Source organism: Folsomia candida, unplaced genomic scaffold (assembly GCF_002217175.1).
Source record: "Folsomia candida strain VU population unplaced genomic scaffold, ASM221717v1 Fcan01_Sc015, whole genome shotgun sequence".
Classification (NCBI taxonomy): domain Eukaryota; kingdom Metazoa; phylum Arthropoda; class Collembola; order Entomobryomorpha; family Isotomidae; genus Folsomia; species Folsomia candida.
Window position 1 is genome coordinate 918,526 of NW_019091207.1, and position 21,694 is coordinate 940,219.

Consider the following 21,694-nt stretch of genomic DNA (forward strand, 5'->3'; position numbering starts at 1 on the left):
TTATAAAAAAACTTCGATCTATTTCCCCCCCCCCTCCCTTACAATGCAGGTTCATTGCATATTTATCATAATTAATTTTAATTTAATAAATTATTTTCATAGTGCTACATAAGAATTTCTAAAATTCTGGTAGCTAATTGTGAAGAATTTCAGCAAAATTTGTCCCGTCTGAAAACCTGCATGGAAAATTTTGGCAAACTGTTATCCCTCCGAGATTGAGCGTGCCCTTCATTTTAAAGTTTCAATTTATTTCTCCACCATGTCAATGCACACTCATTTACATATTTATCATACATACTTCACTTAATTTTAATTGAGTAAATTATTTTGAAAATGTTGCCCAAAAGTTAACAATATTTCTAGTGGAAATTTTCTACAATTCAGATACAGAATACTCTAATTCATCATTAGAGAGTTGGAGATTTTTTGTACTTTTACTTGTACTGTACTGTGACTACAGTACAATACAAAAATTAGTACAAAAATCAAAAGACATGGAGAATTTCATTATTTTGTACTCTGAAAAAATTGTATTGTAAAACTCCGCGAAATAGATGAGTCAAAAATTGAGACAAATCAACTCATGATATACAAAATGAGAATCCCTCCAACATGTGCGTTTAAAACGATCAAACCAAAAAGTCGAAATTTTTTACCCTTGACCTCGATTAAAACGGTCACCAGGCTGATATAAGCCGAAATGATAGTAATTTCTGAACTCCTCGCTTCAAAGTGAACTACGTCTGCAACGGTTGAAATAAAATATTAACATTTTTGACCTTTGACCTCGTGAACATGGTCACGGGGTCTTCATACGTTAAAGCTATGCAGATTTCTTAAATTCTCGCCTTAATACACGTCTAAAACAGTCGACACTTAAATTGCGACCTTTGACCTCGTCCTTTCGGTCATTGGTTGGTCGTAGGTCAAAAGTATTGACGACTATAAATTCTTGGTGAAATTTCCTTTAAAATGATACCGCATATGAAAATTAAGGTACAATTTTGCGTTTACTTCACGCCAGGGTGACCTTGACCTTGACCACAGGGAGCCCATCTTCGAACTCGACCTAGGGTCAAAAATTAGAAGCAAAATGGCGAAAACGGCGTCTGATTACATTGAGGCGTTCTAGAGATATCCTAGTTGCCAACCCTTGATTTTTCCACAGTAGTACAAATTGAGCCCGTGTTTCAATTTGTCTACTGTAGACTGTAGAATTAGTACAAAAAGCTGATGACGTCATCATCTAGAGTCCACAGTACAGTCTACAGTCAGAGTACAAGGAATCTCCAACTCTCTATTCGTTCACGGATGTCTGGCAAATCTCCAACGTGTAAATTATACTTTGAGTTCGTGGGTTCGAGACATTTGTGGTGAAGCCAAGCCATGAAAAAAAGTCCAGCATTTTCATATCCATTACACATCCACGTTACATTTACCAATGAGCATTATTATTAGCCTTGACTTAACTCTTCTTCTAATATTTACCATACCTAGTATACATATGCATCCAGACACGAAATATATGCATGTATGACCCAGCGTTCATTCCATTACGTGTTGAACATTCATAAAAAAAGCTTGTTTAGTAGTTGCCTATGGGAGACGTAGTAGTTAGGGAAGAGTTAAGTCATATCTGGTAATAATTCGACTAACCAGACCAGTCATATGGATGGATTTAGTACCAAAATACATACCCACAAGTCATTTACATATCTCCTTAAATAACAACCCCACAACTGTAGTGCTATACATCCCCATATTTAATAAACATTCGTTCGTAAGGTCACCTTAATAACGAAGCAGTCATTCAAACTCCAGAGAAAGAATGAAGTCTTAATTACAACCTTTTGCCACTTTTTTAATCAAGTCATGTGTGTCTTTTTTACATAATTTTTACGACCCCGTCGTCCTCAATCCCTTGACAGATTATCCCCTATGAAAGAATACATCGAGATGGATAGTACTCCTTCGACGTCAAAAAAATCAAGGGGTTCCTCTCCCTTATCAAAAAAGGGGGGTGGGGGAGAGTCGTCCTTCGTAAAATCTAAGGACCCCGAGTTATTCGGGGAGAAAAAAGTGATTCGACGCAACTTTGAGTTGAGGGCGATAACTTCGCGGTCCATTTCGCACGGGTGGGTATATCTTCCAGTGATTTTCTACTTTAGCGTGCTCGTTGGCGGTATAATGACTTCGATCGGGGTGGGAAATGTCTTCGCAGCGTTTGATTACTATTGTATTTTCAATGCAAATTTTACCCTGATAATTAACACGGGACATAATGGGCGCTGGAGCTTGGAGGATTTTAAGCTCAATTCGTGGGGGAATAAGAATGATTGTTTGTTTGCGGAATATGGGTCGGTCGCCTTGGCTCTCTTTAGTGGGGTGTGGATCGTCATGGTTTTGCAGTGTGGGAGGGGAGGCGCGTCAAGGAGGGGGTAAGGACAAATTATTGATGCAAAGTACACGACAAGAGAGGTTTTGCAGCGTATGTTCTCCGATTTTGGGCAAATTAGTGTCAATCGATGACAAATTTAGTTAGTATGAAATTTGCAAAAGACACGATCTCCCAATGGGCACGTTTGGCCGAGATATTTGCATCCGAAGAGGAGAAAACGCGCCTTAAAGTTGACAGATTTTACTACACTTTCCAAATTTACTGCGCGTTTTCTCCTCTTCGGATGCAAATATCTCGGCCAAACGTGCCCATTGGGAGATCGTGTCTTTTGCAAATTTCATACTAATTAAATTTGTGATTGGTTGACACTGGTTTGGTCCAAAATCGCAGAGCATACGCTGGGAGATCTCCATTCTGAGTGTAATGGATAAATATTTCTCATGAATTAATTAATTTCTTTGATTGAACCCAGTTTTCGCTTGCCGGACGCGTGGCGAATCGTGCCCCCGACATGTTTGGGAAACACGGTACTTTTTATCGTGTCATGTTTCATCCTCAGCAATGTGTCGACGGGATGGGAATCATTCTGTGAGAACTCGTTGCTTTCAATTGATGGCAAATATGAGAAGCTTGGGGACACTAATTTGAGGTGATTTTAAGCGTTACAAAAAACACACACTTCTTTCAATGGCATTTAATGAATGAATAATTAATAAATAGTTGCAATGACGTCCTGAGTTTCACCTATAAGCCGAAGGATGTCAAGTTACGGACGTATATTGAGCATACAGATCTCTTAAAAGAATTTAGGACTGCGTTGGTATGAAATTTAAATACATGCAGTGTCCGCGGAAGCTGTGGGGACATGTGGGGACATTACCATTGTAGGATAGGGGGAGGGAGGGGTTTATATAAGATGGGGAGATGATGGGGACATCGAACAACCGTGGGGAGCATTGTCCCATCTGTTCACACGCCTCCGCGGCCACTGGATTTTACATGCTAAATTAAATGCATTTTACATGATTTTAAATGTCACACAGTTTCATGTTGCAAAAATTTTAAAATTTCGTTTCCTAAAATTGTTCCAGGTCGGAGCTAACGTCCAATTCATCGGATGTCTCCTCGGTTTCCTAATTATCATTCTGCGATGTTGCACCGGACCAGATTTTGACCTTTACGAACGTCGCGACGTTGTATACGTTCCGGCAAACACGAACGAGGATGAAGAATCTGGTCGACAAAATGCGCTAATGATTCCAGAAGAAAATGACGACGACGACGATGATGACGATGAAGACGACGATTCTCCTCCCAGTACCGCTACCACAACTACAGTGATATGTCACCCCCACGCTCAAACAAGACCCACTCCCCCAACAATTCCTATGGACGAAGAGAGTGACGAAAATTCCTCCCTGAAATCAACATCGGGCTTAATTGTGAACTGATTTTAAAATTAAGATGACTAAATATTTTTAAAAGACTGATTTCATCCACTTGTTCAATCAAAGTGCTAATAATATTATAATTTAACATTTTTAACGCTTCTTGTAATCTGTTTTTATTTATGTAACGTACAGCAGTAATTAATGACAAAAATTATTTAATTATTATTGTTATCAATAATTATGACAGTAATAATATTAAATAAACCATTTCATTATTAAATAATACACAAGAGTGAATAGAATTATGATTTCCAGTCTCGTCATAAAATTTAGTTTGCCATACAAAAATTTAAAATAATTTACATTTCAAATCACAGATCACATTAAATTAAGTAAATATCCATTTATATAATCAGTGGCCGCGGAAGGGTGTGGACAGAGGGACAATGTCCCCAGGGTTATTCGATGTCCGCATCATCTCCCCATATTATACAAACCCCTCCCTCCCCTATCCTACAATGTCAATATGTCCCCAGATGTCCCCACAGCTTCCGCGGCCACTGTTTATTGGTCAACATTTGTATTCATTTTGTGGCGCACAATTGGTGGGTGTGGGGGTGGTCGTCGTCCAAATTAAGGGGGACGAAGGTGACGGGCTTATCTCTGATGGAGGAATGTATACCGAATAAAATTGGACATTCGGTGGCGGATAAGCTTCCAATTTAAGTTCTTCCAGATAACTTCGAATCAAATATATGCTCACGATCTTGGTCAGCATTTCCCACAGGGTCAAAGTCATGAGAAAATTGGTGCTCGAGTCTCCACTTTTAAAAACGGAAGGGCTCATTGTCCACAAATTGAAGAACAGGAATATAAACTTGAGCACGAGACAGGTGAAAGTTATGAATGCTCCGTGCAACCAGATCGACGTCTTGGCCAGTGATATCAACAGATCGATCTGAAACATTAATATTACTTGTGATCATTGGCCGCGGAAGTCGTGGGGTCACGGGGGGACATTAACATTGCAGGATAGGGGATGGAGGGGTTTATATAAGATGGGGAGATGATGAAGACATCGAATAACCGTGGGGACATTGTTCCTTTGTCCTCCGCGGCCACTGTTCGAATCCATACTATCGGTAATCACAAGCAGTGGCCGCGGAACTGAGGGGCAATGTCCCCACGGTTGTTCGATGTCCCCATCATCTCCCCATGTTATGCAAACCCCTCCCTCCCCCATTCTACAATGTTAATGTCCCCACATGTCCCCACGGCTTCCGCGGCCACTGGATTTGAAGATCCACAGAAGTACAGCGCAATTTTTTGTGCGTGTCTTGTCAGCTCATTTGCATAAATTTCACTCCGCCAATTTTTGGCGATACGGGCGTTCAAAGTTTATGTCTCTCGAGAATGCGTCAAAATATGCAAATGAGGTAACTATTAGCACAAAAAAATCCACCGTTCCTTACCTGTCGTATGGACATCAACAAGTTGAAAGAAATCAAAATTTGAAACGTGTTCACAATTATGGGAAATAGAAGTAGCAATCGAGCTGAAAGTATATGCACATTTGCATAATTTTAAATATTTGCATGTTTAAATTTTCAAATATTTGCATATACATACTCCAAGGCATATGCGAAAATTGTGCAGGAATCGGGACGAAAAATAGTGACTGGAAGCACAGAACGAATAAAATGACTCCAAAGGTCTAAATAAAAAATGAAAAAAACATTCAGTTTACCAATATTTTACTACTTTCAGAATTCATTTTTAATAAGTTCCCGTTGTTGTTCTTAATGATTATTTTTGAACTTACCATATCAATCATTGCGATCATTGCGACCGTTGTTCGTCGATCACAGCACGGTTTCATTTTTTTTCTTATAAAAATATCACGTCTATTTTTAAAAAAAACTTTACTTAACTAAATCCTCATCACTTGTAGAAGATCTTGCACAATTAAAATTTTATAAAACTATGAGAAAGTTGATCAAAATTATGTAAAACGAACTACATATTCTGTTCTGCAAATCTCACTCTGACTGAAATAAGGTTAGATATATTTAGAACTGTGTAGAAAAAGTCTCATCTCGGAGTGGAACAGATCCCATACATTTCCATTTCCAAAGATTTTAGCAGCAGCAGCTTACGTAGAATGGCATGTGCCAAAATCCAGTGGCCGCGGAAGCCGTGGGGACATTGCCATTGTAGGATGGGGGAGGGAGGGGTTTATATAAGATGGGGAGATGATGGGGACATCGAATAACAGTGAGGACATTGCCCCTCTGTCCACACCCTTCCGCGGCCACTGCCAAAATCTGTTATACATACATACATATCACACCACGAAGACCATGGGACGAAATTGCAAACCACAACGTTTTTGATACACAAATTGCAAATATAAATATTTGAAAACTTGAAAATTTCCATATGTATTTCATTCAAATTAGTTTTTTTGTCTCAACCGTGACATCAAAGGTGGTGAAAGACGTTTCATCCGACTCGTCGCCATCATCATGACGAATAAGATTCTTATCGCGACGTGATTTTTTGTGTTGATGGGATGAAGATGATGATGCTTTCTTATTCTGCGAGTCTACGAGAAATCGCACACTTTTCTTGGTTTTTCTTTGAGATTTTGATGATGAAACTGCAACTCTGTTCACATTTGCATACACACGTTTTCGATACACTACAAAATCAATGCCGAGTAAGCATCGGAAAATGAGAATGATGAGAGATGCAAACCATCCTGCGAAGGTTAATGTTGCTCCGACCTAAGTAAGTAAAAAAAAATGATTAACTAACTGCATGTCGGGTTTAACTACATCCTTATTTTTAATTGTAGTCTTAATCAGTGACCGCGGAAGCGTGGGGGGGACAGAGGGACGATGTCCTCGCTATTATTCCATGTCCCCATCATCTGCACATCTTGTACAAACCCCTCCCTCCCCTATCCAACAATGGCAATGTCCCCATATGTCCCCACGGCTTCCACGGTCACTGATCTTAATTAGAATAATACTATAAATATTTACATGTGCCAAAACGTACTCCGTGTACAAATTTGTTCCGTGGTCATCCCATGGAAAATGATATCCGAGGACTTGTGGGCAACTAACAATGTTGTTCAAATCAATTTTCATAATATTATGGAAATTATTATTTAATAATTTTCAAATATTCTTAAAAACGAACTTGGTAATGTTCCCCGGCGAGTTCGAGTCTCGCACTATATAGTCACAAAAATATGCAAATCCTCCAATTGTTTTGGCAAATATTACAGTCCCAATGATAAAGAAAATTGCAGTTATCAGTAAAGCCAGAGGGACAAATTCCCAAGATCGCCGGAGCCTGATAAATTAGACAAGTTTTTGCATTAGCGTATATAGGACTCGATGACTTATCATCATAAACAAGGTCCCAAAAAGATGGAAATCTTAGTGAGGCTTGGTGCAACTACAGATATTAAATGAATTTTCCGGAACAGCATTTGCATCACCACTCTCCAAACTATCTTATTCTAGACGATTTACAAATTATTGTAGATTGAAATATGAAATCAACAGCAGCTTATACACCAAGGAACTGTAAAAGGATGGAATTAAGTTTATCTTTGGTATCAAAGATAATACGTTTCCTACATCTCCTTATTCATAGCTCTCTTGTCTCTTAGAAATATTCTGATAATTTTATAAAACTAAATCTCCGAATAGAAAGTTTGCAGATTGGTGATGCAAATGCTGTTCCGGAAAATTCATTTAATATCTGTAGTTGCACCAAGCCTCACTAAGATTTCCATCTTTTTGGGACCTTGTTTATTTAATACTTGTAATTAGTAGTTTTTTGAAGGTTTTGTTGTCAATGGTGCTTCTATTATATAAATTTCATCCATTTTTTGCACCTCTCATAGGAAAAACTTTGTCATTTATCAACCGATTTTAATCATACTACCCTTAAAATTTGCAGAAAAATTTACTCTAAACTTTGTGCAATTGGTTTCTTGCTGCGATATGCCAGTAATTAATTATAGATATAAATGTGTTTCTAAGGGTACATTTTTGTTCATAACTCGGGTAAAAATCAAAAATTCGCTAAGTCGAATCGATAAACTTTTTTAAATTGGCTCAAAATGATCTGTGCAAAATTTTATCCAAATCGGTTGAGAAATGGCTAAGATATCGTAAAATTACACTTTTTTAACGATAGTAACTGCATACTTAGTAATTTTTTCGTTGTTAGGTATTTTCCTCACTAAGAAAAATGAGCACATTTTTAATCATTTCTCGCCTGGGAATTTATTTTAAAATTCTGGACGACAAATTTGTAGTCAGTGGGTTATTAGTAGAATAGCATAGAGTTTTTTAAGGCAGTTTCGATAAGTTCCAATTTTTCCGAAAGTTTCTTAAACTTAAGATCTCCTTCAAAAACTCCAAAATAGAGTACATTTTAACCAAATTGGTGACGACCTGCTCTACAAATTAGTCCTTCAGAATTTTAAAATGAGGACGTGAATCGAAAAACAACTTGTAAACAAATTTAAATTTAGTGTAGTCATGCAATTTGCACCATGGATATCAAATACGGTACAGAAACTCTAAATTATTATAACTTTTCTTTAACATGGTTTAAAGTTTACTCGCATCTTTTTAAATAATCATACATTTACGAGGTAACAGGTGGAAATGATGTATGTAACGCAAGGACAAGCTTAAAAAATATAAATACTTGAACTTCCTCATGCGCGAGGCAAATTCCTGTAAAATTGGCGATACTCTGGCATAAGTAATGGGAGCATAGACATGAGGTCGTCATGTTTTTCTCTTGAAATAGGAATAGGATGATTGTATTTAACTACAAGAACAAAGGGAGCTAAACATTGACCGTTCCAATGCGGGCGACGACCAATTGGTCCACTGATATGAGGTTGTCTTATTATGTGCTCCGTCCAAAATCCAGGGGCGAAATGTTCTCTTGTAAGAATCAATGAAGGACTTGCTGCTGTCACCCGAAACCAGCAACTTTCACTGACTTTTAAACTGGCTGGCCTTGGAATAAACTCCTCCATCCCCTTGAAATTGTAAATGTTCATTTGTGTCACTCGTTGTATATTAAATGGACAGGTTGAACGGATAATATTAATCCATTCGTCTGGGACCATAACGGAAGCGTTCTTCTTTTTCTGCTCTATCAAGCCAAATAACCGGTCTGCTGGCATGTACGAGTGGCCCGTGGGAGCGAGTTTCTGTTCAGCCGCAGTGAAATATCCTTCTTGAATGAGAAATTTGAAAAAACATAGTATCTGGTAATTGTTTGTTTGGCCACGACATCGGTCACACCAGAAGATAAGTGTCCTTTCCTGACCAGGCTGCAGCCGAATAAAATTTGTGGCTATATACTCCAGTAGAACAGAACAAACCTCATCAACTCCCCGATTTCCCACAGATTCGTTCCAAACTGCCATTGTTCCATGACCTGTTCTTCCAAGATACAAGCAGTAGTTGTATGTGCTTAACTGTCGCTTATAGAAAACTTCACTGTGGGTCAACGTCGGGCAAAATAAAACCTGTGGCAATAGTATGCATGTTTCAAAAACTAGTAAATGTTACATAGTTTCGGATATAACAGGGCATGTTACCTTCTGCATATCACCACATATCATGACAAATTAAGGGTCATTCTGGCTTCGCAATTCGTCCTGAATAAGCTGATTTCTGGCAATAGCAGCGAAATCGAGATGTACACGCCTTGCGTCCACCGCCACATCAATCTGACGCACGTTATTATTTCTCCGAGCTATTTTAAGTTCCAGATCAAGAATGTCACATTTTCGGCAAGTATCAGTGTACGTGTGTCCAATGGTCAAGTTACTATCCCGAAAACATCTTCTATAGACTTGTTCCTTTCTGTGGGCGTCGGCAATCATAGGATGCTTGATAACAAAATCGGCAAACATAGCATCCAAAGTTAGGTCCGGCGACAAGTAGAATTGTCCAAGCTTTGCAGTGCAATAGTGATGCTCATATCTTGGGTATGTGTTAATGTGCGCCATAATTGCGACATTAAGGGCGGCTGGATTAACTGTGTGGTTTGTATGGCGTCCCCTTCCATCGAACACACTGTTGTGACCACGCTCACATTTTTCCTGCATTGATTTTACAACTGCCTCTGAAATTTGGAAAGTATCTTGCCACGTCCTCTTGCAAACCGTTCGCCGTATTCCACCAATCTTTATGTGATATCTGTGTAACAGTTACATTATTGTCTTTCGTTATGAAATTGTGCAGTTTATATGCATGCTCACTCGAATATGTTCCCATTCCCGTTGTGGCCTAGGTTATCCATCAAACCTAAGAGATAGGTTCTCTGCAATTCGTAAGTCCCCATATTATAATACTCTTGGAATAGCTGCAATTTTTCTGGCAGGGTGAGAAGGACGCAACCATTATGTGGGCATCGAGCAGAGCAAACTTTAACCTGAACAGTGCACTTATTATTAATATGTCACTTTAAACAACACTTGAGTTCATACCATTGTCGGCGCATTTTTGCCAGCCCTGGGAATGTTATTGCGAGACACGTAAGGTTCACCTCGATTACGGCGACGTTTTGCTACATTATCTTTCCAAGTCTCTGGACGAAATTGACGTTTTCTGTTCTGGTTAATATTGATAACTTTTTTTTCGGATATGGAGATTATCAGAGTTTGATTTACGGCCATTTTAAGTTTGATAAGCGATAAGCGATAAAGTGCAAAAAATAATGAAAAACGAGTTTTTTTAATATTGAATATTACAAATTTCTGTACCTTTTTTGATATCCATGGTGCAAATTGCATGACTATACTAATTTAAATTAATTTAAATTTGTTTACAAGTTGTTTTTCGATTCACGTCCTCAAATAAATTCCCAGATCTGAGAAACGATTAAAAATGTGCTGATTTTGACCATGAGTTATCTCTTCCTACGTTAAGACCCGTAATACTTATCATAGTTAACCCACGCAATTATTTTTGACATACCCCTTCGAAGTAATTCCTCCTCTCCCACACTGTAAAAACATGGCGAACAGCATCCCCGAAAAAATCACGGAAAATAGCGACGCAAACTCACAAAATTCACAGTCATACGTGTCACCCCACTTATCGCCGGCGATATTTTGTTCCGTCAGCTTGTACCCGTCGAAGTCGTCCATATTAATCAGACCGATTTTAGCGTATAAGATGCACCTGTTTTGAAACGCGGCTAGCACATCTCCCAACGCGATGCTGGTGGCTAATCCGCTCACACCCGTGACAAAGTAGCTGATCAAAGTCAGTGTCTTCCACCAGTGGGAAATTTCCAGGTCGGAGCGATCTCCCAATTCGAACTCTTCGGTTATCAATTCTTTAAGCGGAGGTCCTTCCGCAGAAGAGGCGAAACTTTCTCTTTCCTCTGCTGATAAACTTTCTTCTTCCGTGTCCATCGTAGGTTGTGTATTACTGCTAATTTGCATATGTAGGACTAATGCACAAATATTAAGGTGTTGGCAAAACTAGGTTTTTAACCGTATCTCTCTCTATCTGTCGAGTTGGGTCTAAATTTCTGAAGTCGAATTAATGATGCATAAGAAATGTTGACCCGAATTGAAGAAACCGAACGATTTCCAGAAGAAGGGGACGGATCCACTGATGAAAGCGAAAGTTGTGTATTTCGCGTTGACGATAAAGACTTGAATAAGTTTTCATTTTGTATCGAGTAAGATTACTTGTAATCAGTTAGCAGACCTACGGCTTTAAATTTCCGAAACTATCTCTTCTTGAGGCGAGTCAAAATTTCTGGAAACAATATGAAAAATGTTCAGACGACGCACTGCCTATTAAACCGAACTTGGACCTGTCAAATACTTGGCTGATTTACTGTCGTAAAATTACCTAAGCTCGATCCCATGCTCTCTTATCGTATTTTCGTCGTGTCAGTGATAAGGATGATTACGTGAAATTGTGGGTTATGGATTTATAGGTGAGTGTTATTCGGTTACAGGATTGAATGGATGATAAGTCGCAAGTCAAATAACCTGCTGAATAAACCAAATATTTACTCATGATGATGATACGTAGGCATATGTCTTAATTAATACAATTTTGTTGTATGTTTGGCATTTTGGATGATGGAAATTAATCTACAAAATCTATTCCGAGTCATGCCTCCGAATTTATAATTATGCTTATTCCCAAATTGTTTATATAAAAGGCATCCATTACATGTTATTATCAGTGAAGTCTCTGGGAATAATAAAAATTGATTTGTAATATTTTCCGTCCTGATGACGATCGCAATCGAAATCGAAAGCTTGACACTATTTAGAAAACTATAAAGTTTTTCTCATTTGTACATCCATAATGTCCGTAAATAATAATTCTCCATATTATTTTGATGGCTTTGGCAATTTTCTTTAGGCAGTTCCAAACTAATCCTAAGTATGTCCCAGCTAGTTATTCCTGTATTTACGAGCAATTCATCTATAATATTGATATGTAGCTCTGAAATAATTTACCGACAGATGTGGAATAAATTTTTGGGCCATGAACCTCTCACAAATATTTCTACTCTTCTTTTATTACTTGATGGTCTGCAGTACCTTTTAATTGCATACATAGTTAAGATAACTTTGTCTCGAAATCCATACAGCAATCAGTACATACACTCCAATAAAAATGAAAATATCCACAATTTTTTTGTACATTTTACTCGTCGCGTTATCCTGTCTGATTGTGTGTACCGTATCAGTGCCAATTTTAAACGTCACAACAACAACGCCCGTACCAACCCCAGAAATTGAGAAGATATCCAATAAGAGACCACTCGTCATTCTGGTTTGGTGTCCTCAGAATGACTCGTCTTCTTGTCTTAATAATACCGTAAACTCGGAAAAATGGAGGCAAATTAGTCAACCCACGCGTGACGTTGTTGCCGCTGCGATTGGTAAATGAACAACAGAAAGTCGTTACATGATGTGAAATAAATCTCTTTTTATGTTTATCTGTGCGACGCAGGAGGTGGGATTGGCGCCGCGTTGGGTGGCGCTGTCGGAGGTGGAATAGGATCCTTATCTTTTGTTCCTTTCGCCGGGTCAATAGTTGGAGCCTCAACTGCCGCGCTAGGTCAGGGTCCTAATTGAATCTAGATATTCAAATTAGTGTTTCGGGTGCAAATAAGTAACCACTTGCAAGAAATAAGGGCAAGAAAGTGGTTTCTTGCAAGTATTTTGACCTGCAAGAAATGCAAGGCGCGAGAAACTATGCCCCGCCGCTATACTTCATATGGCGCGTGCCTTTAGATGGCGCATATTTCTTGCACTTTCTCACAGTTTCTTGCACCTCGCATTTCTTGCGTGGCTTGCTTTTGCACTGCAAGAAATTTAGCAAACCCGAAAAAAACGAAACACCAATTCAAATGTAATGTAATACGCGTAATTTTTAAAAATATATAAAACACGCTGATAAATAGGAGGAGGCGTTGGGGGTGCGCTCGCCGGAGGACAAGGTGGAGCAATTGGTGGAGGTAATTTTAAAACTCTAATAATAACCAGACAAATAGCCCTGAAATAATTTGCATGTCCCCAAAAAATCACAGCGCTCGGAGGCGGCGTTGGTGGCGGTATCGGTGGGATTCTCGGAGCCCCTGGCGCAGCGATAGGTGGTCTCGCCGGAGGAAGTCTGGGGGCTGGCATCGGTACTTATTACCTTTCCAACGGCACATTTCCCGACGTCGTTGGTACTCTCAACGCGACCCTCGTCCCCATTTCGAACCTTGTCGGACCAACGATCAACTCCACGTGGAACTCTTTCCTGTCCGATGTCCTTCTAATCGGACCAGAAGAGAACATTCTCACGCTTCTGGGAGACTATGAGGAGGATTTACTTGTTGAAACTTAACTACATTTAAATTAACTATTGTTAACTATTAATGACTTGTGGATGGGTTGGACCTATTTACAGATCAGTATCATTTTATTGTCTGATCTGGTGGCCAATCCTTTGATAAAAAATAAAGTGAAAGGGTGCAGTGCCTCTCAATTCTCAATGTACATACATTAATTGCAGTAGAAATAAATTGAACAGGAAATCTCCACTGTGCGACAATTGCAGTGTTCATTATGTAACATATACAGATCAGATTATATAGTGACCCAATTTTAAGCAGATGCAGATTTCCATCAGTTGATACAGCCCTGAATAACTTTTTAAGCCAAGTGTCAATCGACCTTCGTCACGTAAATTATTATCAATTTGTCTGTCACATCCATTTAAAAGTCTATTGATCATTTAAAAATCCATTGTCACACGTTGTACAGCAATTGCTGTTAAGTAGTAAATTGACTTTGAAGTTCAATTTAGCATTAAAAATAATGCTGCACAGTTCACTGCTATACTCATTCGTTATTACCGGTCATGCATAATACATACAGTGGCCGCGGAAGGGTGTGGACAGAGGGACAATTTCCCCACCGTTGTTCAATGTCCACATCATCTCTCCATCTTATATAAATCCCTCGCTCCCCATCCTACAATGTTAATGTCCCCAGATGTCCCCACAGCTTCCGCGGCCCCTGGTGTTCCATAGCTCAATAGCACAATAGTTATTAAAGTAGTTAATATAATTGTCTCACTGACTGCCCTGCATTATTTAAAATGCAGCAAGTTTCGTCTATCCGAAGATAATGTAATGTAATTATTTAATGACCTGAGTTTCATTGCATGCAAAGCACAGCACACAGTCAACAGTAGACTTTTGTCATGTCTCATCAGACGACATGACAAAATTTTGTTGGGTCTACATTATAATGAGCCATTAAGATAATTCGTTAGCGTTTGTGAAGTTAGTCGACCTGAGATTTCTTGTATCCTGGTTTTATACAGGAAAGTAAAGATAAATGCAAAATTAACATTGGTGGTTGATAAAAGCATTATCGTGTAGCTGGAAAGGACACGCGTCAATTTGGTAATGACAGCAAGCATTTCATTATATTTTTTAATGCGTGAGAAAATACTAGTTTAAACAGAAGGAATTATTTAATTATTTTCGAAAACATATCCTGAGTGACTCCAACTTTAAAAATTACTTAAATTATTTCAACCGAAGAACGCGATGGATGAAAAACACGTTACGAATGGAAGTCCAGAAAAAACAACTTCCAACAAAGTTGAAACAATTCTGGAATCAGTGGGCAAGTTTTTAGTGTAAAAATCAGTGGCCGCAGAACCTGTGGGCACATTAACATTTTGGGGTAGGGGAGGGTGTGGTTTAAATAAGATGGGGACATCAAACAACCGTGGGGACATTGTCCCTCTGTCCCTCCGCTTCCGCGGCCACTGGTTAAAGAAATCGTGTTAAAATAATATTTGCTAATAAGTATCAATTATCCAATCAGGTGGATACTCAACGTATCAAAAATGGATGACTTTTATCCTAATTTTTCCCCAATTTTCGACCGCCATGATCGTCCTGTCGTCCAACTTTACGGGGTCGAACAAAGTTCCGTTGTACTGCCAGAAGGACGAAGACTCCATTTATTCCGATGGACTGTGCAACGTTACCTGCATCCCGCTCCATGAAGACGATCACGTCATTTTTACAAGCGTTGTTCAAGAGGTGAATTAATTTCGTTCTGTAATTATTGATCATTCATTCATATTGGGAATCATTTCCTCTTTTCAACAGTGGAACCTGGTTTGCAGTCAGAGTTGGGTGGCTGACATGGTCACAAGTTTTCAAATGGCTGGGATGACGCTTGGAGCCATAGGTTCTTCAATCATTTCGGATCAGTGAGTTTTGTATTGTGGTTGAAACCAGTGTTTCGTTTCTTGCGGGTTTGCTACATTTCTTGCAGTGGAAAGCAAGCAACGCAAGAAATTCGAGGTGACTGGGAGAAAGTGCAAGAAATATGCGCCATTTAGCCACGCGCTGTATGAAGTATGCGTGACGGGGGCGTGTTTCTTGCGCCTTGCATTTCTTGCAGGTCAAAGTACCTGTAAGAAACCAATATTTCATGCATGTGGTTACTTTCACCCGAAACACGGACAATTTTGTATGTTCCCGTTCAGAAATTAAGCAACATAGCCAAAAAATTATGCTTTAATAAGACAACACTGCTTCGTTTCTTGCGGGTTATTCCTACAATTCTTGCACTGCAATTTGCAGTCTGCAAAGCAAGAAACGTAAGCAATACAGGTGCAAGAAAGTGCAAAAAATATGCAAAAAAATTCCCCGTCAAGTGTACACTTCCACCCGAAACACTGGTTGAAACATAGCCACAAAATTTCAACAATTTTTTTCACGTGTCAAGAGTAACAATGAACCAACCAACAAAATATTTACGTTGTATTTTGTAGGTACGGACGAAGAAAGTGTTTTCTCCTGCAAACTTTGAGCATGGGAATTTTAGGAATGTTGCCAGCCCTCGCCTTCAACGCTTGGAGCTATGCGATCTTTAGATTCCTAGCTGGACTTGGTGTGGGAGGTATGTGCTGTACATGCAGTGGCCGCGGAAGCCGTGGGGACATCTGGAGACGCTAATATTGTAGGATAGAGAAAAGACGGGTTGGTATAACTTTGGTAGACAATGAGGCGATCATCAAATAACCCTGGGGACATTGTCCCTTTTGTCCCCACACGCTTCCGCGACCACTGTGTAAATGTACTGTACAAAGAGTCACGTTTATCAGGCATCAATGTGTCACACTATTTTTACATCATTTTTTCTCCTTTTAGCCTGTTTCGTCGTGTATCTTTCTCATCTGATGGAATTCTTGACCCCGTCGTGGCGAACAATCTGCGGAACCATCAGTTTTTGGCCACTGGGAGAAATGTTTTTGGGACTGTTGGCATATCTTATCGGGAGTTGGAGATGGCTCACTTTCGCCACTGCCCTTCCTGCCTTGCTGCTTGTGCCATGTTATTGGTAAATATATTTTACGCATTGATCTGCTTTATACAATTAAAAAGGACAGGACATACCGATGCAGCATTGGAAAAATAAGCAATGCGTGGGATCGATTTCTGTCTATGTATGTCCCAGAAAAATATGGGGAAAAAAATCCCGAAAAATTGGGGCTGAAAAATGTCCTCTGAACGCAACGGTCCCTCATACGAGATTTTTTAAAGTTACCCGCTTCTCCCGGTTTTCGCCCCCCGCCCCCCGCAATCGCGTTGCCACGTTCGCACCACAAATAGAACCCACGGCAGTGTCTCGTTTCTTGCGAGTTTGCTATTTTTTCAGTGCAAAGCAAGCAGCACAGGATATGCGAGGTGCAAGAAACTGGGAGAAAGTGCAAGAAATATATGTGCTATCTAGCCACGCGCCGTATGAAGTTTAGCGGCGGGACGTGGTTCCTAGCGCTTTGCATTTCTTGCAGGTCAAAATCTGCACTACCCGTTATTTCTTGCAATTGTACCCGAAACACTGCCGAAGCTACTATTTAAATCGTTAAAAAATTACAGCATCGTCCAAGAAAGTCCGAGGTGGCTGCTCATCCGGAAAAAAACGACCGAAGCCCATGACGTGTTTTCCACCATCGCCAAGTGGAACGGGAAGGAAGCCCCCTCTCTCAAAATGGTGGCGGACCTTCAAGAAGAAATTGTCGCGGAGGAGTCCTCCTCAATTCATGGCATCAAAGCGATTCGAATGATCGCTTCGAACAGCAGGTTACGCTTGCACATGTCGATCCTCGTCCTGTGTAACATCACCTGCGCCGTCGTGTACTACGGGGTGACCTTTAACGCGAAAAATCTCAGCGGAAACGCCTATTGGAACATGTTTTATATGGGAATTTTTGACTTGATCGCGTCACCGGCTCCAATTCTGTTTACAAATTGGATTGGAAGGAGGAAAACGTGGGTTATAAAAATATTTTTTGATTGGGAACGCAATCTTCAGAAATTTATTTTTTTGTAGATTTATTATGTTCATGACACTGGGCACGGCGTTTATCGTGGCGTTGCTGGTGATCGAATTTTCGGTGGGGATTGACGCCTCATCCCCCATGCTGGTCAATGTCCTCAGTCTTTCCGGTCGGTTTGGGATAGTTGCAGCTTGGGGAGGTATATAAATAAATATGTACGTATTTAATTCAAGGGTGGGCAAAATACTTGTCAGAAAAGATGATTTTTAGCCCCGTTCTTCCCAGGGTTTTAATTTCCAGGGGTGTTAACAAAAAGACGAAAATCTGCTTGGAGAAGACAAAAATCGTTGGAAAATACAGGTTTTGCTAAGAAATTAACTTTTTATCACTGCCAAAATGCATTATTCGCGCGATTTGTTAAAATAAAGTATTTTGACAGTGATTGAAAGTTAATTTCTTCACAAAACCAATACTTTCTTATGACTGTTGTCTTCTTCATGCAAATTCTGGTCTTTATGTGAGTGTAACATCCCTGGAAATCTAAAACCTGGGAAGAACAGAATTGCTGATGCTTTTTGACGGAGTATTTTCATATAAAAAGTGCCTAACCAGTTTAAATGAGTAACTATTATTTTGTGTTTCAGCCTTAACCTGCCTAATTTTGGAAACTGCTCCAACAAATTTGCGCTCCACCTGCTTAGGATTCGCCGCATTTTTAGGCTATTTTGGAGGAATATTGGCTCCACAATTGTTTTTACTGAGATCAAGTACGTACTTTGTAATAACTCATGCACTCTTTTATGCATATGCATATCAACAAAAACTCGAATTTTAATAAGCCTCCCAATTAATTTTAACAGTCGCAACGTCCCTGCCATACATCATCTTGTGCGTTTTATGCAGCTCATCCTCCATTTCGTCGTGGTTCATTCGAGAAACTTTGAAACAACCGTTGGAAGATACGGTGGAAAAGGATAAAAATAAGTGTTGACTGACGCCACCAACCAACCAACCAACAGTGGCCGCGGAAGTGTAGGAAAATGTCCCCCCTGTTGTTCGATGTCCCCATCATCTATCTCCTCATCCATCTTATAAATATAAACCCCTCCCTCCCCTTATCCTACAATGTAAATGTCCCCCATGTCCCCACAACAGCTTCCGCGGCCACTGAACTAACCAGCACATTCGGCGTGTATAAATTATAACATAATCTAATCTGTAACTCAAATCTGCCTTCTTAACTTTCTTTTAAATCAAGTGACAGTTTATCGATTTGATTTATTTTTAATTGCAAATTTTTTATGCAAGATTGTACAAAATTTTACCAAATAAAAGAGCCAATTTTTTCCGGGCAGATGGCAGTTTATCGATTTGATTTATTTTTAATTGCGAATTTTTTATGCAAGATCGTACAAAATTTTACCAAATAAAAGAGCCAATTTTTTGCGGGCAAATGGACCTACTTTTGACACATTTGTCATCATTCGCGTAAGAAGAGAGCCTCAAGAAGAAGTCGTCGTGTTCCTTTTTCCACTGTTCTCGCTTAGCAGCTTCCGCACTCAGATCGGACGCTTTGTCGGGGTCGGTATCCGTGGCGGAGAGGACGTATCTGATCGCCTTGTAGAAATTGTCCACCACCAATTCCGGCCGCACTTGACAGTACTTGAACTCGTCTTGGTTTTTGTATTTTCCCGTCTTGACGAGAATTGCTTTCATGCAGATTTCGTGGGGGTTACGGACATCGTCAGAAATGCACTAAATATAACGGATAACTTTGTGAATTGCGAATGAATGAATGAATGAATTTTGCGAATTTTTACGTTTGAGTAAAAATTCGCGTTTTTTTTTAGACTTTTTTAAAATTTGGGAAATCCACTGAAAAATCAGTGTTTTGTTTCTTGTGGGTTGCTACATTTTTTGCAATGCAAAGCAAGAAACGCAGGAAATGCGAGGTGCAAGAAACTGGGAGAAAGAGAAAGTGCAAGAAATATGCGCCATCCAGCCACGCGCAGGCGCGTCGTAGTTTCTTGCACCTTGCATTTCTTGCAGGTCAAAATATTTCCCTGCAAGAAACCAGTTTCTTCCCGTTATTTCTTGCACGTTGCTACTTCCACCCGAAACACTGGATATATATTTCTGATAATTGAGATATCGAATTAGCTTACATCGCCAATCATGACACATTGTTCTGGCGGAAACCCGACATATTTGCAAGCCTCGACATAAAATCCGACACTCGGCTTGGACGGGATGACGAGCTTTGCGTCCGTGGCGAATTCCAGCGTCTTGGCGTACAGACCAGGCGCAATGATTTGACAGGATCCTTTCGCTTTCTCAGTTCTTGCAGGATGCAAAACGAGTAAAGGGTGCCCGTTGTGAAGAATGCTGAATATAGTTGAACAAATAATATGAATATAATGTAGCAATTAATATAGGACTCGATGACCCACCGTCAACCGTCAAAATCAGCAAATTTTTTATCATTTCTTGGTCCTAGGAATTTATTTAAAAATTCTGGACGGCACAATTGTCGTTGCCAATTTTTAAAAATATGTACTCCAGATTTTGACACTTTTTTGAAGGAGGAGATCTCAAGTTTAAGAAGCCTTCAGAAAAATTAGAACTCTTCAAACCTGGCTTAAAAAAATCACCCCCATTCCATCAACCAACTTGCTATAAATTCGTCGTTCAGAATTTTAAAATAAATTCCCGGAGCAAGAATTAGGTAGTTGATTTTGACAATTTTGCTGATGAGCCATCAAATCTGTTTTTAAACAACTTTGAAAATGTATTATTAAAAAAGCGTATAATTTACCTCAAAGCCTTCGTCATTAGGCGATAGTCCACCATCGTGGACGGAAGTCCGAGGACGATACTGTCATACTGAAAAGGGTTCAATGTCTCCATTTCATTGAAATCTTTGAGCACGTCGTCCGACACCAGCAAAAATGGATGCTTCAGCTCTACAAAAAAAATAAAATTTGTAATAATGATGAAAATGTTCAAATTTTTCTGCATATCTTATTCTGCATATCTATTTTCACCAAAATTTCATACCATGCTTATTCATGAACATTTTACAACAATCGGACGAAGTGTAGAGTTCACTTTCATCCACGGGGAAGCCCAATTTGTTCAAAATTTTTAAAATGCGCTGGTTCGGTTTTAGCCAAGTATTCGTGACGAGCAGGATTTTTAGACCGGATCTTCGCAGCCTGAAAAAGATGCATTAAAGATAATCAGTTTCTTTACACTCTTATTAATAATCCGGTGTTAACAGTGGCCGCGGAAGGGTGTGGACAGAGGGGACAATTCCCCTACGGTTATCATCTCCCCATCTTATACAAACCCCTCCCTCCCACATCCTACAATGGCAATGTCCCCAAATGTCCCCACGGCTTCCGCGGCCCCTAGGTGTTAATCGTCAATGAAGGAGTGACAGTTATGTGACTTCACCACACGGTAATAATGTTTCTCACCTAACGGTGATAAAATTAGTACCAGCCCGTGAAAATTTATTACCATTTGGTGAAGTAAAATATGTATGCACGATTAATAACACCGGATTTTTAAGGGTGCAGCTTGCGAATTTAATTTCATGAACAAAATTCATAAACCAATCCTGACTTGGCAAACGCTTCCACCGCTCCAGGTGTGGGGATCGCGTCGTGACATCGGATCGTGAACAGCGTCCCTTCCAACGAGATTATGACGCATTTGACACTTCCCAACGTGGGCTGATATTGAGCTCTGATCTCCTCGTTATGCGCACAGTCAAATACTTCATCCGATTTCGCGTTTAATGATATCTTCTCCTTGATCTCGGCAATCTGGGCGGAAATCTCGTTCGTTTCAGGCGCTTCGAGTGTGGCTGTGGGTGGGGGTTGGGGGGGAGGGGTGGCGAAGACGTCGGTTTTACTGGGGCAGGACATTTCATACTGGTTTCAATTTTTTTAAGTGAATGAAGTCCATAAACTTGAAGTTTGGGGCCGTCCAAAAATTACGTAACGCGA

At 39.7% G+C, this 21,694-nt stretch overlaps 6 protein-coding genes across 10 annotated transcripts; 3 read left to right on the forward strand and 3 right to left on the reverse strand.

The window, feature by feature from the left end:
- Nucleotides 1–1,606: 1,606 nt before the first annotated feature.
- On the forward strand, nt 1,607–4,234 carry LOC110856186. Its single transcript, XM_022104655.2, has 4 exons — nt 1,607–2,438; nt 2,871–3,047; nt 3,119–3,218; nt 3,490–4,234. The coding sequence occupies exons 1-4, from the start codon at nt 1,939–1,941 to the stop codon at nt 3,847–3,849; spliced, it is 1,137 nt and encodes a 378-aa protein (XP_021960347.1). The 5' UTR covers nt 1,607–1,938; the 3' UTR covers nt 3,850–4,234.
- Nucleotides 4,235–4,236: 2 nt separating this feature from the next.
- On the reverse strand, nt 4,237–11,862 carry LOC110856340. Of its 3 annotated transcripts, XM_035856920.1 has the most exons (8): nt 11,712–11,862; nt 10,821–11,615; nt 6,997–7,152; nt 6,837–6,915; nt 5,612–6,575; nt 5,419–5,503; nt 5,262–5,344; nt 4,237–4,747 (listed from the first exon to the last, which is right to left on the reverse strand). In XM_035856920.1, exons 2-5 carry the CDS (start codon nt 11,291–11,293, stop codon nt 6,240–6,242), a joined length of 1,044 nt encoding a protein of 347 aa, XP_035712813.1. In that variant the 5' UTR covers nt 11,294–11,615; nt 11,712–11,862; the 3' UTR covers nt 4,237–4,747; nt 5,262–5,344; nt 5,419–5,503; nt 5,612–6,239. The 3 variants fall into 3 exon arrangements, with proteins under 3 accessions (XP_035712813.1, XP_021960517.1, XP_035712814.1); XM_022104825.2 differs by lacking the exon at nt 11,712–11,862 and having other exon boundaries at nt 10,821–11,702; XM_035856921.1 differs by lacking the exons at nt 4,237–4,747; nt 5,262–5,344; nt 5,419–5,503; nt 11,712–11,862 and having other exon boundaries at nt 6,345–6,575; nt 6,853–6,915; nt 10,821–11,702.
- On the reverse strand, nt 8,401–10,791 carry LOC118437673. 2 transcript variants are annotated; one of them, XM_035856919.1, is made up of 4 exons: nt 10,331–10,791; nt 10,103–10,275; nt 9,437–10,040; nt 8,401–9,364 (listed from the first exon to the last, which is right to left on the reverse strand). In XM_035856919.1, the coding sequence occupies exons 1-3, from the start codon at nt 10,634–10,636 to the stop codon at nt 9,467–9,469; spliced, it is 1,053 nt and encodes a 350-aa protein (XP_035712812.1). In that variant the 5' UTR covers nt 10,637–10,791; the 3' UTR covers nt 8,401–9,364; nt 9,437–9,466. The 2 variants fall into 2 exon arrangements, with proteins under 2 accessions (XP_035712812.1, XP_035712811.1); XM_035856918.1 differs by having other exon boundaries at nt 8,401–9,330; nt 10,331–10,790.
- Nucleotides 11,863–12,414: 552 nt separating the features above from the next.
- Nucleotides 12,415–13,909, forward strand: LOC110856314 (putative mediator of RNA polymerase II transcription subunit 17). Its single transcript, XM_022104798.2, has 4 exons — nt 12,415–12,762; nt 12,834–12,941; nt 13,288–13,341; nt 13,414–13,909. The coding sequence occupies exons 1-4, from the start codon at nt 12,495–12,497 to the stop codon at nt 13,713–13,715; spliced, it is 732 nt and encodes a 243-aa protein (XP_021960490.1). The 5' UTR covers nt 12,415–12,494; the 3' UTR covers nt 13,716–13,909.
- Nucleotides 13,910–14,526: 617 nt separating this feature from the next.
- On the forward strand, nt 14,527–19,035 carry LOC110856283 (solute carrier family 22 member 15-like). 2 transcript variants are annotated; one of them, XM_022104762.2, is made up of 10 exons: nt 14,534–14,781; nt 14,923–15,007; nt 15,212–15,432; nt 15,502–15,605; nt 16,173–16,300; nt 16,552–16,741; nt 17,281–17,673; nt 17,735–17,880; nt 18,326–18,448; nt 18,542–19,035. In XM_022104762.2, the coding sequence occupies exons 2-10, from the start codon at nt 14,929–14,931 to the stop codon at nt 18,670–18,672; spliced, it is 1,515 nt and encodes a 504-aa protein (XP_021960454.2). In that variant the 5' UTR covers nt 14,534–14,781; nt 14,923–14,928; the 3' UTR covers nt 18,673–19,035. The 2 variants fall into 2 exon arrangements, 1 of the variants encoding a protein (XP_021960454.2); XR_004836286.1 differs by having other exon boundaries at nt 14,527–15,007; nt 17,735–17,896; nt 18,542–18,557.
- Nucleotides 19,036–19,075: 40 nt separating this feature from the next.
- On the reverse strand, nt 19,076–20,954 carry LOC118437691 (haloacid dehalogenase-like hydrolase domain-containing protein 2). The gene is made up of 4 exons (XM_035856972.1): nt 20,739–20,954; nt 20,497–20,644; nt 19,847–20,066; nt 19,076–19,436 (listed from the first exon to the last, which is right to left on the reverse strand). The coding sequence occupies exons 1-4, from the start codon at nt 20,755–20,757 to the stop codon at nt 19,101–19,103; spliced, it is 723 nt and encodes a 240-aa protein (XP_035712865.1). The 5' UTR covers nt 20,758–20,954; the 3' UTR covers nt 19,076–19,100.
- Between the last annotated feature and the right edge of the window lie 740 nt (nt 20,955–21,694).

What these genes read in the sequence shown, in the direction of transcription:
- LOC110856340 (XM_035856920.1), bottom strand. Translation starts at nt 11,293, where the DNA reads ATGCAAATTAGCAGTAATACACAACCTACGATGGACACGGAAGAAGAA. An exon ending in GGAGGAATTACTTCGAAGGG is followed by an intron (nt 7,153 to 10,820) that starts GTATGTCAAAAA and finishes CTAATTTATCAG; the next exon opens with GCTCCGGCGATCTTGGGAAT. An exon ending in CGGAGTACGTTTTGGCACAT is followed by an intron (nt 6,576 to 6,836) that starts GTAAATATTTAT and finishes TTACTTACTTAG; the next exon opens with GTCGGAGCAACATTAACCTT.
- LOC118437673 (XM_035856919.1), bottom strand. Translation starts at nt 10,636, where the DNA reads ATGCAATTTGCACCATGGATATCAAAAAAGGTACAGAAATTTGTAATA. An exon ending in GCAAAAATGCGCCGACAATG is followed by an intron (nt 10,276 to 10,330) that starts GTATGAACTCAA and finishes TGCACTGTTCAG; the next exon opens with GTTAAAGTTTGCTCTGCTCG. An exon ending in GGGAATGGGAACATATTCGA is followed by an intron (nt 10,041 to 10,102) that starts GTGAGCATGCAT and finishes ACTGTTACACAG; the next exon opens with ATATCACATAAAGATTGGTG.
- LOC110856314 (XM_022104798.2), top strand. Translation starts at nt 12,495, where the DNA reads ATGAAAATATCCACAATTTTTTTGTACATTTTACTCGTCGCGTTATCC. An exon ending in CGTTGTTGCCGCTGCGATTG is followed by an intron (nt 12,763 to 12,833) that starts GTAAATGAACAA and finishes TGTGCGACGCAG; the next exon opens with GAGGTGGGATTGGCGCCGCG. An exon ending in AGGTGGAGCAATTGGTGGAG is followed by an intron (nt 13,342 to 13,413) that starts GTAATTTTAAAA and finishes AAAAAATCACAG; the next exon opens with CGCTCGGAGGCGGCGTTGGT.
- LOC118437691 (XM_035856972.1), bottom strand. An exon ending in CTAATGACGAAGGCTTTGAG is followed by an intron (nt 20,067 to 20,496) that starts GTAAATTATACG and finishes AACTATATTCAG; the next exon opens with CATTCTTCACAACGGGCACC. An exon ending in AATGTGTCATGATTGGCGAT is followed by an intron (nt 19,437 to 19,846) that starts GTAAGCTAATTC and finishes CGTTATATTTAG; the next exon opens with TGCATTTCTGACGATGTCCG.
- LOC110856186 (XM_022104655.2), top strand. Translation starts at nt 1,939, where the DNA reads ATGAAAGAATACATCGAGATGGATAGTACTCCTTCGACGTCAAAAAAA. An exon ending in GGAGGCGCGTCAAGGAGGGG is followed by an intron (nt 2,439 to 2,870) that starts GTAAGGACAAAT and finishes GATTGAACCCAG; the next exon opens with TTTTCGCTTGCCGGACGCGT. An exon ending in AAGAATTTAGGACTGCGTTG is followed by an intron (nt 3,219 to 3,489) that starts GTATGAAATTTA and finishes AAATTGTTCCAG; the next exon opens with GTCGGAGCTAACGTCCAATT.
- LOC110856283 (XM_022104762.2), top strand. Translation starts at nt 14,929, where the DNA reads ATGGATGAAAAACACGTTACGAATGGAAGTCCAGAAAAAACAACTTCC. An exon ending in TGGATTGGAAGGAGGAAAAC is followed by an intron (nt 17,674 to 17,734) that starts GTGGGTTATAAA and finishes ATTTTTTTGTAG; the next exon opens with ATTTATTATGTTCATGACAC. An exon ending in GATAGTTGCAGCTTGGGGAG is followed by an intron (nt 17,881 to 18,325) that starts GTATATAAATAA and finishes TTTGTGTTTCAG; the next exon opens with CCTTAACCTGCCTAATTTTG.